This window comes from Silurus aristotelis (assembly GCF_946808225.1).
Source record: "Silurus aristotelis genome assembly, chromosome: 4".
Lineage (NCBI taxonomy): Eukaryota > Metazoa > Chordata > Actinopteri > Siluriformes > Siluridae > Silurus > Silurus aristotelis.
Genome location: NC_139577.1, coordinates 17,487,727 through 17,503,741, shown reverse-complemented (window position 1 = coordinate 17,503,741; position 16,015 = coordinate 17,487,727). Strand labels below are relative to the sequence as shown.

General features: G+C 35.4%; 2 protein-coding genes across 3 annotated transcripts; one reads left to right on the top strand and one right to left on the bottom strand.

Annotated features, from left to right (window-relative positions):
* The first annotated feature begins 2,572 nt into the window (after positions 1-2,572).
* Positions 2,573-11,494, top strand: hps1 (HPS1 biogenesis of lysosomal organelles complex 3 subunit 1). 2 transcript variants are annotated; one of them, XM_083539674.1, is made up of 18 exons: positions 2,573-2,846; positions 3,309-3,425; positions 3,526-3,660; positions 4,011-4,153; positions 4,599-4,707; positions 4,917-5,077; positions 5,418-5,520; positions 5,965-6,034; positions 6,721-6,776; positions 6,902-7,069; positions 7,905-8,084; positions 8,251-8,327; positions 8,966-9,097; positions 9,209-9,274; positions 9,714-9,858; positions 9,999-10,112; positions 10,270-10,352; positions 10,653-11,494. In XM_083539674.1, the coding sequence occupies exons 2-18, from the start codon at positions 3,309-3,311 to the stop codon at positions 10,813-10,815; spliced, it is 2,022 nt and encodes a 673-aa protein (XP_083395800.1). In that variant the 5' UTR covers positions 2,573-2,846; the 3' UTR covers positions 10,816-11,494. The 2 variants fall into 2 exon arrangements, with proteins under 2 accessions (XP_083395800.1, XP_083395801.1); XM_083539675.1 differs by having other exon boundaries at positions 9,209-9,277; positions 9,717-9,858.
* Positions 11,495-12,173: 679 nt separating this feature from the next.
* Positions 12,174-15,400, bottom strand: st3gal7 (ST3 beta-galactoside alpha-2,3-sialyltransferase 7). Its single transcript, XM_083539680.1, has 7 exons — positions 15,280-15,400; positions 14,948-15,126; positions 14,708-14,828; positions 13,938-14,275; positions 13,461-13,647; positions 13,222-13,362; positions 12,174-13,025 (listed from the first exon to the last, which is right to left on the bottom strand). Exons 2-7 carry the CDS (start codon positions 15,076-15,078, stop codon positions 12,789-12,791), a joined length of 1,155 nt encoding a protein of 384 aa, XP_083395806.1. The 5' UTR covers positions 15,079-15,126; positions 15,280-15,400; the 3' UTR covers positions 12,174-12,788.
* Between the last annotated feature and the right edge of the window lie 615 nt (positions 15,401-16,015).

Sequence of the window (16,015 nt, the reverse complement as noted above, 5' to 3'; positions counted from 1 at the left end):
CATGCTTTGACTCATATTTATAAAGTTATAAAATAACAATACCTAATGGTATATTTTGATACATTTACACATCACATGTAATTTACAAATGTTCATCATTTTATTATTTCCAAATTGTGCCGAATTACCATACATGTAATTAGGGATAGTGTCAAGCTCATTGAGACAGACAGGAAAGTTGATGGAGAGATAATGAATGCATTAATGGAAAAAATCATGCACTCCATAGTCGTGTTTAAATGATGCGTTGGTTAGATTTTATGTGAATTAAATTGTGTTGAATCATAAAATTAGCAGAAGTATCATGTCTGATCGCGAACTTGGGGTAAAGATTTCATGCACCATATTTTGTTTTATTTATAGCATGAACTTAGGAAATGCTATATCAATATATCCGTGTGTGTATGCGTGCGTTTGTGTGTGTGTATGTGTGTGTGAGTGATAGCGTGTGAGCGCATGGCGCGTGAGCTCTGAAGCCCTTGTGCAGGGTGTGTGTCATGCGCTTCTAAGATGTGCCACATGATTTCCTGGCTTAATGAACTCCTGCCATTATACTTCAGTAACAGTTTTCTCTTTCTTTTCTCTATTGAGACCCTTGTGATGTAGTGATATTTAGGAATATCACTACATCACTTCTCTCATTAAACCGACTCTTTTCGGTGACCCTTGAGGCTTTTTTTTCTGCCAGCAATGCCGTTGCTCAGACAAAGTTTACTTCTTCTTAAAATGTAATAGCAATATCTACCATTTTACATTTTCACTCTGTAAAATCCAAATTTCTTGCTGCACTTCGAAGCTGAATAATTTATCATATGATATTCTATTAAAATAAACCGATCACAATTATGTAAATATGCTACATGTTTATCTGCACTATTTGCACGATTGCTACATTTTTGCACTTCCGGTAGATGCCAAACTGCATTTCATTGCTGTGTACCTGTACAATGCAATGACAATAAAGTTTTATCTATCTATCTATCTATCTATCTATCTATCTATCTATCTATCTATCTATCTATCTATCTATCTATCTATCTATCTATCTATCTATCTATCTATCTATCTATCTATCTATCTATCTATCTATCTAAAGTGAGGCACTTAACAGACAGCTCTGGATGAAGCCCGAATATATTAAATGATGAAATTCTCAGTAACTTGGATTAATTATGAAATAATAAAATCATGTTATAGAGCTAGTACTCGGGCTCTCGCGCGCCCTTATCATTGGGACAGGGTCTGCATCTCCCTGGACTCTTATGGAATATTTTTATTGCAGTTTCATCGATTGCAACAAGCCTAAATATCGTTTACACTGAAACAGTATATGAAATAAGTTCCCTGGTCTATGTAACCCGATGGCATGCGAATATTTAATCGAATTGAGTTTTATTTGTATAGCGGGTTTTTTTAATGAACATTGTTCCAAAGCAGCTTTACAGAAATAAAGAAGTTATGAAGTTGGAATGTATAAGGTTATTGCGTATAAATTTGTTCCTCATGAGTTTATCCAGAGTGAGCATCAGTGGAGACTATGCATGGAAAAACTCCATGAGATGGTATGAGGAAGACCCCTGAGGGGAATCAGACTCAAAAGGGAACCGATTCTCATTTGGGTGAATGTCCATTTATTATGGTTTTATTATTTTGAGGCGTGATGTTCAGTGATGAACTTCAGCGCTTAAATGCAGAACTGTTCATGACAGTTGATATTAATTACAGTCCAAATCCATCCTCATAGTTCTCGAGCTGCTCAAATAAAAGTTTTACAAACAGTATATTGGTGATATTCACACAAATGGTATAATAGATATTTGCTTATTCCCGGTTCAGTGTAGTTAAAATGGGTTTGAGCAATGTGAAGTGAGGCAGAGCGGCTTTACCACTGAATTGCGCTTTTCGAAAAATAAATCTTTTTTTTTTTTTTTATTCGGACATAACAGGCTCACCACCGCCTTATCACTGCCTCGCCTGCCACTGCCTCCTGACTCTTTGTTCTGCACTGATACTTGATGAAGAGATGCAGCAGAAACTAGTCCAGGTTGTTATTCGGGAAGATCAGTGCTCATAAGTGAAATAGTCTAAAGTATAATCTACTAGTGTAAAATAAGTTACAGACACAACTAACGACATTAATACTGGGGGGATTTCCTGTTTTTAAAGTCAACTAAAGTGTTAATTAGGCATTAATAATATATTGTGCAAATTGTAATTTTTTAAATATAGTTTCAAACTAATAATATAATATAATATAATATAATATAATATAATATAATATAATATAATATAATATAATATAATATAATTATTTAATCTAGTTTTGATGTAATTTATGTGCTAACAATTATTAAGCATGCCATTATCATTAATGTAAAAAAAACAAAAAAAAAACAAAAAAAAAACAACAACAGTAAGATGGAACAATTTCAACTGAGAAAATACGGGTTATTGGTGAAAATATCGCATACTTATTCTGTTTCAAAAAAAAAAAAAAAAAAACTACGGCACTGAGCAAATTGCTAGCCAAAGAGTCGGTTCATGTTAGTGAGTGATTTTAAAGATCCGACTCACTGAAAGACTCGGAATACCCGTTACTGTTGCGGCTCTTCAGTCCTCTCGGATCTTCGGTTGCGTGCCGCAGTGTCACGTGATCGTACAGAGTTACTTCACGGAAGTGAATGGAGTGGCGGTGCAGTATGTGGCCTCGCATTACCTGTTAAAGACCCTGTTTTCAAGCTCTCACTTTGTCTTTTGTTTGAGGAAAATCGCTTTAAATATGTACAGTATTTGAGTCTCAGCGACGGAACTATGCAGACTGTCGGCTGCCCTCAGAGACATTAGGCGTAAGTGGTGTCTGTTGTTACACTGATAATGAAGCTTAACTGAAAACTACCATACAACCTAGATAGACTTAACTGTGGACTTGTGTCACATTATTAAGCTTTCAAAAGAGGTCAGTACATTATTGATTAGTTATCAAAAGCGGATCAATAATATGTATTTTTATATGATTGTCATACGATGGACTGTATAATGTTTCCTCTATATTCACATGCATCACATGCCTAAAGGCGTAAAGTAGGCTATGGCTTTAAAGTGTGGTCTTTAGACGTTCTGCCAGAAGCTATTGAAAGTTTAAGATCACCATAAACAGAGAAAGAAAGAGAAAGAAAAAAAAGAAAAAGAAAGAAAGAACCCAGGCTAGTCAGATCTAAGTTAACAGAGCAAAAGTATGTTAACTATTAAACAATGTCCAGGAATGTGGGAACTGGTGCTGACTAATAAATCTTTGTGTTTGTGTTCAGATGAAGTGCCTTTTAATTGCCACTGAAAGTGCTGAGGTCCTTTTCTACTGGACTGACCAAGAGTTTGAGCAGAATATTAAGAAGCAGTATGGGACACCACAAGAGGAGAGTGGAAGAGTAAGACCTTTTTCTGTTGAAAGATGGATTTGATATTGATAGGACATTAGTTCTTCAAACTCCTGGCCCATCAGTAAATGTACAATACTGTTTTATTCAGCCTCCAGCCTTTGCGGATAGCATCAACACATTGTTTGCTCCAATCATCATCTCGTGTAGCACTATGGTTGACCGCCTGGGGGACGGCTACACGTCTTTCAGCACAGAAAACGGTCACATCTATGCACTACATCAGGTAAGCCGCTTTAAATCCCACAGCACTAATCTACTGCAGAATGCATTCATCTGGCTGTAGATTAAAAACCAACATTCCACTGCTACTTTGCTGCTGATGAGAGTTGGTATTCACAGAGTAAGCAAAGTAGACTCAAGTGGGCTGAGAGAACAGCTGTAGTATTGATCTAACTGTTTAGCAGTATTTTACCAATATTATTTCAGTCTCTGATGTAGGCTGTAAATGCTATTAGTTTTAAATATAAAAATTGAGATCATTATATCATTGTGAAGGAATATGTGTAGTTTTCTTTGAGTTAAAAGTGGGGTGCAGAGTTTCTGTATTGGTAGAGTTGCATCCTCTTTTCACAGTTTGAAGAATGTCTGTATATTGCTGTAAATGGAGATGGTGAGGAGTCTGATGAGGATCTAAAGAGGAAGATCTTTGTAATGAAGAAGTTTACAGAGATCCTGTTTGGCATGGTGACACTCAGCAGCACCCTTTTAAGGAAAGAGTAAGTACTTTACAATTGTTTACTACTTGTACTAATTCAATACCAGGTGATATAGCTGAATGCAGGGTTTATCAGACAAACCTATTAGAGCACCACAGTGAAATGAAATCCTCCATCATGCCTAGAAGCACTTACATTAATGAACATAGAACAGATCTGTCACGTGAAATCTTCTGAGACAACACTAAGCATATTTACTATCTGAGAAACAGCACAGAGTATAAACATGTGTAGATACAATTAAATAAAGTATCTGATATTTCAGAATTCTCAGAAATATCAATAAAGCAATAACTTAATTAAGTTGAAATACTAAAATATTTAAATCAGTATCGAGCTATAAAGTAAAAATGATTAAATGTTTTTCTAATTAAAGACCCAGCACTGAACTATTTCTTGTGCTTTATGGCTTTCATTCGGTTCTGTCCATTCTTCTTCTTATCAGATTGCGGCCTTCAGACACAGAGCAGAGAAACCGTGTATGGAAGAAGCTGCAGAGTCTCCTTGAAACGTACAGCCATTTACGAGAACAGGACCAAAGTTTTCTCGTTGAGGTAACTTTCATAATATATACAGCTTGCTATATAAAAAAATAACAAATCAAAATCAATAAAAAAAAACAAACACAAAATTTGAATTTGGCCAGGTTGCCCAAACTCTTTATCCTTTGCAATTATATTAGTTAATTTTTTTTTTTTTAATGAAACCTTCGGTGTAATTAATTTGGATTAAGAAAATTTGGATTTTGCTTGGCTTTTATTAGGCGGTTGAGAGACTGATCCACCCCACACTTTGTGAGCAGTGCATTGAGTTTTTGGAGCGGAAACTGGTTCTGCAAATGAACAACAGCACTGAAAGAGCGGGGGAGGAGGTGCTGCATGCCTTCATCCTGGTGCATACCAAGTTATTAGCTTTCTACTCGAGGTATCTCATGTGCTCACTCAAATAAAGATTATGTAACAGTTATGTTTGTATTTCGATGGGGGAAAAAAAGGAAAAAAAATTAATATATAAATAATAATTATACTAATTAGAATAATTATACTAATTACTCTAATGAAGCATCATAGAGGGATGAACTGTTGGGTGTAAAACAATAAAAGTTACATTTGTATCAAGTGACTAAATGACAAAGGGAACAGAAAAGAAGGGTTACAAAATGTCCTGTTTGTTTTGTAACCAGCTCGCAGGGCAACTAGTGAAATGCAGAAATGGCTGTGTGGGTTTAATACAATTTATTTTTTCTTTTTTTCTTTTTTTGCAGTCGTAATGCCAGCACTCTTAGCTCTTCTGACCTGCTGGCATTGATCATTATCGTGCAGGATCTTTATCCCAGCAACCTTGAGGTTGATGAAACCCCTTCTGAGGTGGGCCATGTACTATTCATTCACTCAGTCATAGTATATTTACTTTGTAAGTTTTACTGTCTATATAATGCAGGGCCTGTATGTTAAATGCGCACTGTTGTAAACCAGAGTGTGGCCAAAGATGCCTGATCATCAAGCTGATTCTCATTCTATAAATAATTTATTAGGTTGAAATCACTAGTGGGCCATCCAGTTTAGTGAAAATAATCAGTGAAAGGCTTGTGTGGAATGTTTCTCAATATCAGCATGCCACAGAATTTCTTTTATTCATCTTATACCACAACACTGCACTTAGATGAGCATATTAATATACACATATTAATCTTCGCACAACTTTAACTATCGTCAGTTATGCTGTTCTAGAAAACGAACTACTGAGGATTCAGCTGCACAGTGGTATAAAACAGTTAATTGCATGTTGGTTGTACTTGCTGGTGTGTTTAGGATGTGGACAATATTTCAGCACCTGAAGTTTTCTATACTCCGGAGCCTTCACCCAACGAACGAGACTCAGGTGAGTCAAATATTAGCATTTCAGACGATTCTACAATGTTGTGAATAAGTTTACTAGTAATATAATCGCCATGAGTAATTTAATTCTTTATTTTCAGTACATGGCTTTGATTTATGATGACTTTGGTTTTTTGATGTCAGTAGATGGCTTTTTATTTATTCCATTTCATTGTTTATATATATATATATATATATATATATATATATATATATATATATATATATATATATTGTATATACTATTACAGTGCATTGCCTAGTGGTCAGAAACATATTTGTGTGTTTTATAAGTCGATTAAATATTTTGTAGTTGTTTTTATATTTTATAATTATTATTAATGGCAAACAGAGATGACATTCACTTACATATGACTAACTGGCTCTGTATGCAATTTATTACCAGGGTTATATTGGGTGTTTTTTTTTGTCTCAACAGTATAAATTGTTATGTACTTTGTTATATGAAGTTCGAAATGCGATCTCAAAGATTTTAGTTAGTAAATCTTTGTAACCTTTATTTATAATTATACATAAATATTGTGATCACTATTATACAACGCTTTTGCACATTGTTTTGATATTATAGTACCAATCCCTGCTTTCTGACCAGAAGTATTTTATATTGGAAGTGGTTTAAAGTGAACGTTTTAAATCACAGTTTAAAAAAGTGAAACTTCATCCACACAGGTCATCTGAGTAGTGACAGTGCTCCTGTTTTCCAGTTTGTAGATCCTGATATTCAGGTAAATTAGCTGCTCATCAGTGACCTCATGTTACCTTGTGTACAGTAAACCCTGATATGTTTAGACATTTCTACCATTTCTCCATTAATAATTTTCCCAATTTCCTAATGTTTATTTGATTTCAGATGGCTGAAGACAGTCTAAAGACTCTTCAGCTACACGTCCCTGATCCTATGACTCCAACAAGAGTATTTCTTGAAGCAACATTTAAGGAAGGCTTCTTTCCCATGATGCCTCACTCCATGTACTGTTTACCTCTTTGGCCTGGCATTACTTTAGTGCTGCTGACCAAGGTGATAATAGATTTTGTATTGCTAACGCAATTTATTAGATTTTTTATTTTTTTTCAACTCGGTAATTTTTCAAACCTATGACACATAATACAATGTAAGGCCAAAAGTAAGTGGACACCTGATTATCATTCCCAAATTCTTCACTGGATCTTCACTGGCTCTAAGGTTAATATTTGCATAACATTTCCTTGGTGCACAAACCAAGGGCTATGAAGACATAGTTTGCCGAGTTTGGAGTAAAGGCTTTTGAGGCTGAACAAGCACATCTCTGAACAGCCACATTCTCTGTCTAGTGGAAAACCTTACCTAAAGACTGGAGGTTATTATATGCACATGTAGGTTTGATGCGCAGGAGTCCATAAACGTTTGCCTTATAGTCTATATGGCATTTAAACCATATAGAATTTACACAGATTAAAGAGGACTTGTTTAAAGTGCAGCTTTAGTCAATGTATAGCATGTGAAGTAAGTGAAGTATACTTTACTAAGTGAAGTATGTTTATATTCCAACCTAAATTATCACTTTAGTAAAGCCTGTACATATTGCACAAGACTAAGAGCCACTAGGTGGCACTACTTCTTGAATGCTCTATTACATTAACACTTCAATGTTTTGCGATTTGAGAAATCTTGAAAAATATTGCATGACAGCTGTATATACTGTAAAATCTGGTTTCAGTATAACTGCTTTCCAGTGTGCAATGGAACTTTTATTTTATTTGGATCTGTAGGATTTCTTTCAACACACAAACTTTTTATGTTCTGTTTATTTTTAATGTTTGGATTTTCTGAGGATTTGCTCAGAGACTGTGGCTGTTTCTGTTTGCTTCAATAGATTCCTAACAGCCAGGTGGCCATGTCTGTCTATGTGTTACTGGAAGCTTTTGCTAAGCTGGAGAAGAGGCTGAGTGAAGGGTTGGAGGGGACAGTGGCCTTACGCAGTCAATCCCCAATCCAGGAACTCCGCACCAAAGTCGACAAGTTTATCAGAATGCTGGCCAACATGGAAATCCTGGTTAGAATTTAGTGACATATAGTTTATATATTGAATACTATATAATAACATTTGTTATTTATATTGTGTACAATTTATAATTGCTTTTTCAGCAGATAGTTTTTTTTATTTATTTATTTATTTATTATTTTTTTTTTATTTTTTTTTTTATTATTCACATGTTTAGACCCTGCAACTACAGAACACCTGGTCAGAGTTCAAGAACAAGGCTTTTACCCGGTCAGGACCCGGCATCACAAAAGCGTGAGAGTCTGTTTTTTATAAATCTAAACCATTGTCCACATCAAATCTAGTATATCAGTGGTCCAAACAGTGTATTTGAGAAAAAAAAATAATGACGTAGTTCAATAACTCTTAGTTCTCTAAAAGTGAACCGAGTTGTCTTCTGTAGCACATCTTCCCTTGTGAAGTATCCAATCACATTTATCTATATATATAAAATTGTACATAGCATGTCAGACCAACTGGTACAGGACATTTGGTTATATTATATACCTCTCTGGCCTGATGACGGATTCTTCATAATATAACATAGATTAAAGATAGATGTGTCATCTGTTTAACGTTTATGTTTGAATAAAAAGTGGTTCCCTAAATTCCCTTTATGAAACACATCATGTATTTATAACCATATGGGAATGGCTGTATATTAAAAGGCATATTTGTTGTCATTACAGAATGATAGTTGCTTATCTGATCCCTTAGTAAATACAATTTAAAGTAACTAAAGCCATTAGTTGGAACCCTTGGTCTAAGAAGTAGACTGATCAATGTATCGCTAGTATTTTAACATCGCTTAATTCTCTCCATTTTGATTGCTACATTCGAACATAAATAGTGCATGATATAATCCCAGGGTTTTATGGCTTATATTTGTGCAGGCTGGTTCCTTCATGCCGTAGCATTAGGACTCAGCTGTGCAGTGTGTACCAGCAGTGTTTTGCAGCTGCATGTATGGGCAGAAATCAGTGTCTTGCCACTATACTTCAAGAAAAGGCGCTGAACATGGTGCAGTAAGTTTCGGCTTGATTTTCCTAGATCTAGAAATTCAGTTGAGAATAGACTGCTAATTTGCATACCTTTACACACAGCCCTGTCTCAGCATAATTTCTTCTCCGTTTCAGAGAAAAGCTGATGGACTGGAAGGACTTTCTTTTGGTGAAAAGCAAGAGAAATATAACCATGGTGTCATATCCTTGCCTTTACTGGCACTGTGTTGACTTTTATGTGTCCCTTTTCCTAATACATAAGTGTATTCTGTGTGGTTTCTGTACACATTCATAATTTTAACATACACCAATACAGGTACAAATAGAATTTCAGGAAACTCTCTGAAATAAGAAGGAATATGGGATATAAAACAAATACTTCTGGTTGATCACTTCACGCTAGCTTTATTTAGGTGATTACTGACCTTGGAGTTCACAAGCCCCTGTTTTGTAATACAACAGAAAGGTGGGACTGGGATATGGTTTCCCTGAAAAAGATTTTTTTGCCCGATTTTTACATCCATTAACGTTCACTAGAGTTCTGTTTATTCTGTCTTTATCTTTTTTTTTTTTTTTTTTTTTTTTTTATTGAATACATGTTTTTTCTATTTGGCTGAATTCACTTTAACCATGTTCTCACTTACCTGGAGGAATTCCCTGGTCTTGTGCATTTCATTTACGTGGATCGCACTTCAGGACAAATGATCGCGCCGTCTCTCAATGTGACCGAGGGCTCTGCTTCAGAGCTGGGAAAAGGCCCCATAGCTCACTTTATTAAAAACAAGGTTTGTGCGTAAACTTACCACGCACTGCTCTGTAGTGTAATTTGTATATATAAAGCATGTGTTTATTTTGAACCCTTAGCCTTTGCTGTGTCCTGTACATTAACCATTGTCATAACATTAAATGCTTTGTTTTGTGACAGCTGTGGAGTCTTGTGGCAACAACAAGGCATTATTTGCAGAAAGGCTACACCACTGTGACTCTACGAGATGGAGACTTCTACTTCTGCTACTTCCTCTGGTTTGAGAATGAAACAGTATGTTTCAGTAGCATTAGAGTTTCTTTGGGGTACTGCAGAGGCTGAATAATTTGCAAACTAAATACATAATACACTTCAATGAAAGCATCAATAGTCAGGGTCATAAGAAATACATTTTCAAATAAGGTTTATTTTTTGTCTTGATCCTTGGCAGGGTTACAAGCTAGAGGTGGTGGATATTCCTAACCTTCCTGATGACTCGCCTCCTATAGGAATGCTTGCCTGGGATTACTACAGGTAATGTTTTTACTCCGCATCATTCTAGGAATTAAATGAAAAGAATCCTTCTAGAAATGAAAAGAAAATCATTCAGAATTTGATTAGTATGTATGTATGTATGATGCTTAACTACTACAAAATTGATTATTGCCAAGTAACAGCATGTTCTGCATTGTTTTATTACACGTATGCACCAATTTGCCAACAATTATCATTGTAATTCATTACGAATAACATCCTTATATTTAACAGCCTCTATTATTTTATTTCCTGAAGTTAATAAGACAATTTATAGCTTTTATTTCCTTTTTGCCACAGGAAGCTGCTGCGCTACTACAGTAAGAGTCACCAGAATGAGCTGGTAAAGTGTTATGAGCTGCTGACCGTGCACCTCGGCGTTGTCCCCACTGAGTATATCCTGCAGCATTGCAGCCAGCTGGCCCGTAAGCTCTGGGAGCCATCGCGGATTCCGCTCTTATGAACTCTTAGGTGCTTCCTGTGTTCATGCGTGAGCTTTATCGTAGCCATTTATTTCACAACTGCTGGAATACTCTACACTGAGCCAAGGAGCATTCTCCTGTGCAATAACCTCTCTGCTGTGCCCATCTTGAAATGAGGATGCTTGTTCCTACACTGCTTTTAGACAATAATGGCCAAGTTTTATAAAAAAAAAAAAAATTTAGCTTAGTGTTCATTGGTCAAAAACAAGCCTCTTTTTAGACTATTGCACTATAGTGTTCTAAGCAGAAAATGTAGTATGATGTTCATATTTTGCTATTGTTGAAAAAAAAAATCCTCAACCTACTGCATTCCTTTTTTACCATTTGTGTCCTTTTTTTTTTTTTTTTTTTTTTTTTACATTTTGTGAAACACAATTAAAAAATCTTTTAGAATTTCTATTAAACACATGCTGTCATATAGCGTTTGCAGAGTTTCTAATAATGTGTACATTGCAATAAATGAATAAATTATCTGTGCATATCTGGTTATTGGTTAAAAGGTTTTGTGGCTCATTGTTACTGAAATTACAATTTTAAAAGCAGTGCCTTAAAAAAAAAATGCCTAATAGTGAATACTATATGTGAGATTATAGGGTTTATTTCAGCTTTGTTGGATCGTCAAAAGAACCATTGTCTGTTTCAATACACTTATTTACACAATTTGTTATTGTAATATGTCTTGTATTGTCTTTGTGCTTGTGTTATATCTATTATTGGTTCGTCTGTTGAGTGGAAAATACAGCAATAATATCAATCATAAAAAAAAACTAAAAAAACCTATGTACTTATTCTAATGTGGGTCCAGTACCGAAGTGGCTCTTAAAACTGTGCCTACAGGGCAGCATTAAAATTGTCGTAAACTGGGTCCCTCTTTTTTTTTCCACTTTTTACTTTTATAAATATCAAATATAAAAATGGTACACATTTATAGTCATTAAATATTATTGAAATATGCTTCAACCAATCATAATACACAGCTATTCTGTCACATGGGTTACTTGCAATTTAACCAGAACAATTCTGCACCCTTTATACATGTAAGTGATACCTTTTGAGATGAGTGTTGGCAAACCATGACAATACAGGATCCTCATAACATGTTAATGTTTTACATACTTGATTTGGACATTGTGCCTGACTTGTTTACACTGACACATTTGTTTTACACTTTTTTATTAAAATATAATCTATTTTCTTATTTATTCAATAATTGCACTAGTTTGGAAGCAATTACACTCCATGCAGGTCAGGTTTAGTGTAGAGACATTAGGCCTTATTTATTAATGTGTTTTAATGAAGGTCATGAAGTTTAAAAACATAAAAAGGAAATTCTACAAGATTTGCAAAAGTTTGTCTAATGTTTATTTTCTCTTTATTTCGAATACAGATGTTGATACATGTCAATCCACCTGTGAATTACAAAGTGTGTTCTACCAAATTAGAAACACCTATAATACAAGTGGGGAAAAAAAACAGAAAGCTCACAGAGCTGAAAAGACTTTATATATATATATATATATATAAAATCAATTAAGAGCAAACATCTATGTGTGGTGTCCACAAAATCACGCAGTAATGCCACTCAACCACAACATTGTGCCAGCTACCACTTGCTTTAACTCACTTTATAAGGCTTATATCTTTTTTGTTCCAAATGAATTGCTATACTACTGTATTTCATTTGGATCACTTTCTTTTAAATCCTTAACACATAACAACCAAGTCATAAAACTGTAAAAGGTGAAAGAAATTTGGCATTTAAACTCTGACATCATAATTCATGTATAATAGTCCAGATACTTAATGCCATTTATTAGATTTGAAGCTGACAAAGAAAGGTAACCTCAAGAGCTCTTATAGGATACAAATATTTGTTTACTTATTAAATTTGAGTATTATTAATATTTTTTTTTTCAGTTTAAATTTCAGTTTGGTGAATGAGCCCCGCTGTTTGTCACACTGCACCCGTGACATCGTGCACGACTCCAGACTTGACGAGGTCCTGCAGTAAACTGCTCTCTGCGCTGACATCATGCACTACTTGTGCCATCATGTGGTCCATACGCACAGTACCGTAGTAATGGAGCAGAGATCCAGGATGTGTAAAGTCATAACCAAAGCCTGCCAGGCTTACTTCATCACACAGCTGTAGTGCCAACACCACACCAGCGAAGCCTAAAGTTGGCACTGTCTACAAGAAAACCAAAAGCATGCATAATTGTTCACCCCATCAGTGAACATTACTCCATCATCCAAATAAAAAAAAACACTGATATGCTTCTATCTCAACAAAGGTCAATCATTCTCAGGAAAATATTAAAGATTTTAGTTGGGAAATATTTTTTTTTACTGTTCTATAGCACATATCTGCATGCACATGGCCCTACCATGCTTTCATGTTTTCCATAGGTTTGCAGTATCTTCCATGTTTGCCTAAGTATTTCAGGGTTCAAGATGCGAAAGTTTCCTGGCTGTAGTGGAATATCATTTACAACGTCTCTCCAGAACCACAGTTTATTCCACCAGCTCTGTAGACAAGGATCAATTTTCATTTCATTTTGTTTTCTTTTAATTACATTTTGACATATTGGAAGATACCAGAAAAATAATCACCCAAGATGCTCACCAAAGGCTTTTTTGTTACAATAGAGATCAACCACTCTAAATCTAGCCTCTTGAATGCAACTAAAGCTACTATGTCTGTGTTCTGATATTCCTGTGGTAAGAAAGACGCTGCTTCAGGATATAGCAGCCGAATTGTGGTTCTTGAGCCTGCATCTTCCTCAAAACCAAACACTGGTGCATTGTTCATTCTAGAAGTGTTAACATGACAAAATTAGGTGTAGGTTCATCACAGCATATGCTTTAAACACATGAATCTTTTGACATAATTTGAGGTAAAACTACATTAAAACCACACATAAATCATTTGCCTTATATTAATGTCATCAGTTTGATACCAAAGATATAATCACTAATATGTCTATGCAGGACAATACAAATGCATATATTCAGTAAAATTAGTTTTTAACCTAATTATGCAAATATATAAATTATGGAACAATATACTGTAAATAATATAAATAATGTTAGCTGAACTAACCTAATAATGATGTCATATTTATCAATATGGGCTCCAAGGTGTTTGCCATGTAAGGTTCCACCACTCCCAACCACCATACATCTTTTACACTTGTTTGAGACAGAGGGTAGTCCAGAATTGGGTAGAACTCTAAGTGCCTGTGCCAATATACCGTCACTGCCAAGCAGACCAAGTGGAGGTGGCAGCTCCCAGTGTCTGGTTCCATTTTGCAGGAATGCTGCAATCTGTACCAGGCTGTGGAAATTCACAGCTGTGGAATGCACTTTCTGTAGCGTTGCTTTGGTCAAGCCGCTTATACAAGGCCGAGACAGCAGAGCTGCTGAGCGATTCATTATCACCTAGAGAAGGAGTGTTTCATGCAAAGCACAGTATTTTAATGCGCTTGTCCAGGATTAACCCATATTTCCTGTACTATTAACATATGCTTTAATTCCATCATTTATTAATTCATTAATTCATGTATTTAGATTCTGCTTTATCCTGGCATGGGTGGCAGAGGTCATGGATACAGAGCCGATACTGGGGATACATAATATTTGGGATATCTCAGTCCATCTAAGGCCACCTTGTTTACACAAATTCACACCCTCATTTACATCCAGGGGCAAACTATCTTGGCAAATTATCCCACTGGTATGTTTTTGGGAAGTGGGAGAAAACCACAGAACCCAGAGGAAACTGACAGAGACACAGGGAACATGTCAAACAGGACATGGTACCTGTATTATACATAAGAATGTGAATAAAAAATATAAACATTAACTTTGTACCATATAATCTTCTGTGGAACTTTCAATCCAGGTCGGCTGCTTAGTAGGCAGATAAGCAGGGATAAGGATTGCTGAATAACAGCTCAGGAGCAGAGCGAGGCTCAGGCCAAGATTTTTCCTTCTTTACAGTGAGAGAACAAACATTTCTGTATTCTATTCTTTAAAAAAAACCCTGTATATCATTCATGTCATTCATGCAAATCATTAGTCTTTCTTGTTTTCCATTTTGTCTGAACTCACTGTGTGAGGAAGAATTCTCTGGACTCCCTCCTGTGTTTAATGCCCGGGCTCTCAGCACTGTCTGCCTCAGCCAGCAGTGGAACACCGTCTTCATCACGCTCTTTTACGCTCAGGTGCTTTAAAGTAACCATTGAACCACAGGATCCCAAGGTTCTATGAACACTTCCTGTGCATTCCCCCTGTTATTAGCATAACAGAAGCCTCCATAGTAAAAAAAAGAAATCTGGAAGCATTTCAAATCCCCGACTTCTGTCGCATTCCTTTCATGTGGGGAGAAGCTAATGGATTAGATAACATTGCAGTAACATTTCCAAAAATGGTCACACACTTACTTTGCTTTTCAGTTGGTTTTAGTGATTCTTGGCTTAGAGGAGTAGTCAGCTTTAAGTAGAAGAGAGATCAATGGCACTTCAACTCTGTGACTTTAAACAGCAGTTATGTGTTTATCTCTAACTGATCTTTGACAGTCAAGGTTAATGATTCACCTGTCACTGTGGGCTCTCCTATACAAAAAAAAACTATTCACATATACACATCTTCATTTCAAAATACAAGTATTACTATTCTTTAATGTTTAAAACAATCCAAGTTTTTAGAGTATTATCCTTATTGGAGAGTTAAACAATTCCAGATTTTTCCCTTATAATCTCACATATTTACACATTTATGAATTACTTCCATGAATTGGAAGAATAAAAAATTAATAAAAAATCAGCATGTTTCTTGTGATGTTGGTTCCAGTATACTAAACCTCATCTGTATCGAACAACTAACTAATTACATTTTACAATAAAAAGTTAATTACATATAATATTTATATTGTACAAATTTGACAAGGATTCTCATATGGGGTAAAAATCATTCCTAATAGGCAACCAGGTTCTGTAATCTTTTGTTAAGGGTTAACACTGTGATATGTTCAGGTCACAAGTTTACATTGTAAGTGTACAAGTTTTTTTATTTAAGAAAAGGCCTTAACAGAACCAGGACTTTTTTTATATTGTCACATGTATATTGCTCCTGGAGCACAGAGGGTTAAGGGTCTTATTTAAGGACCCAAGAGTGGCA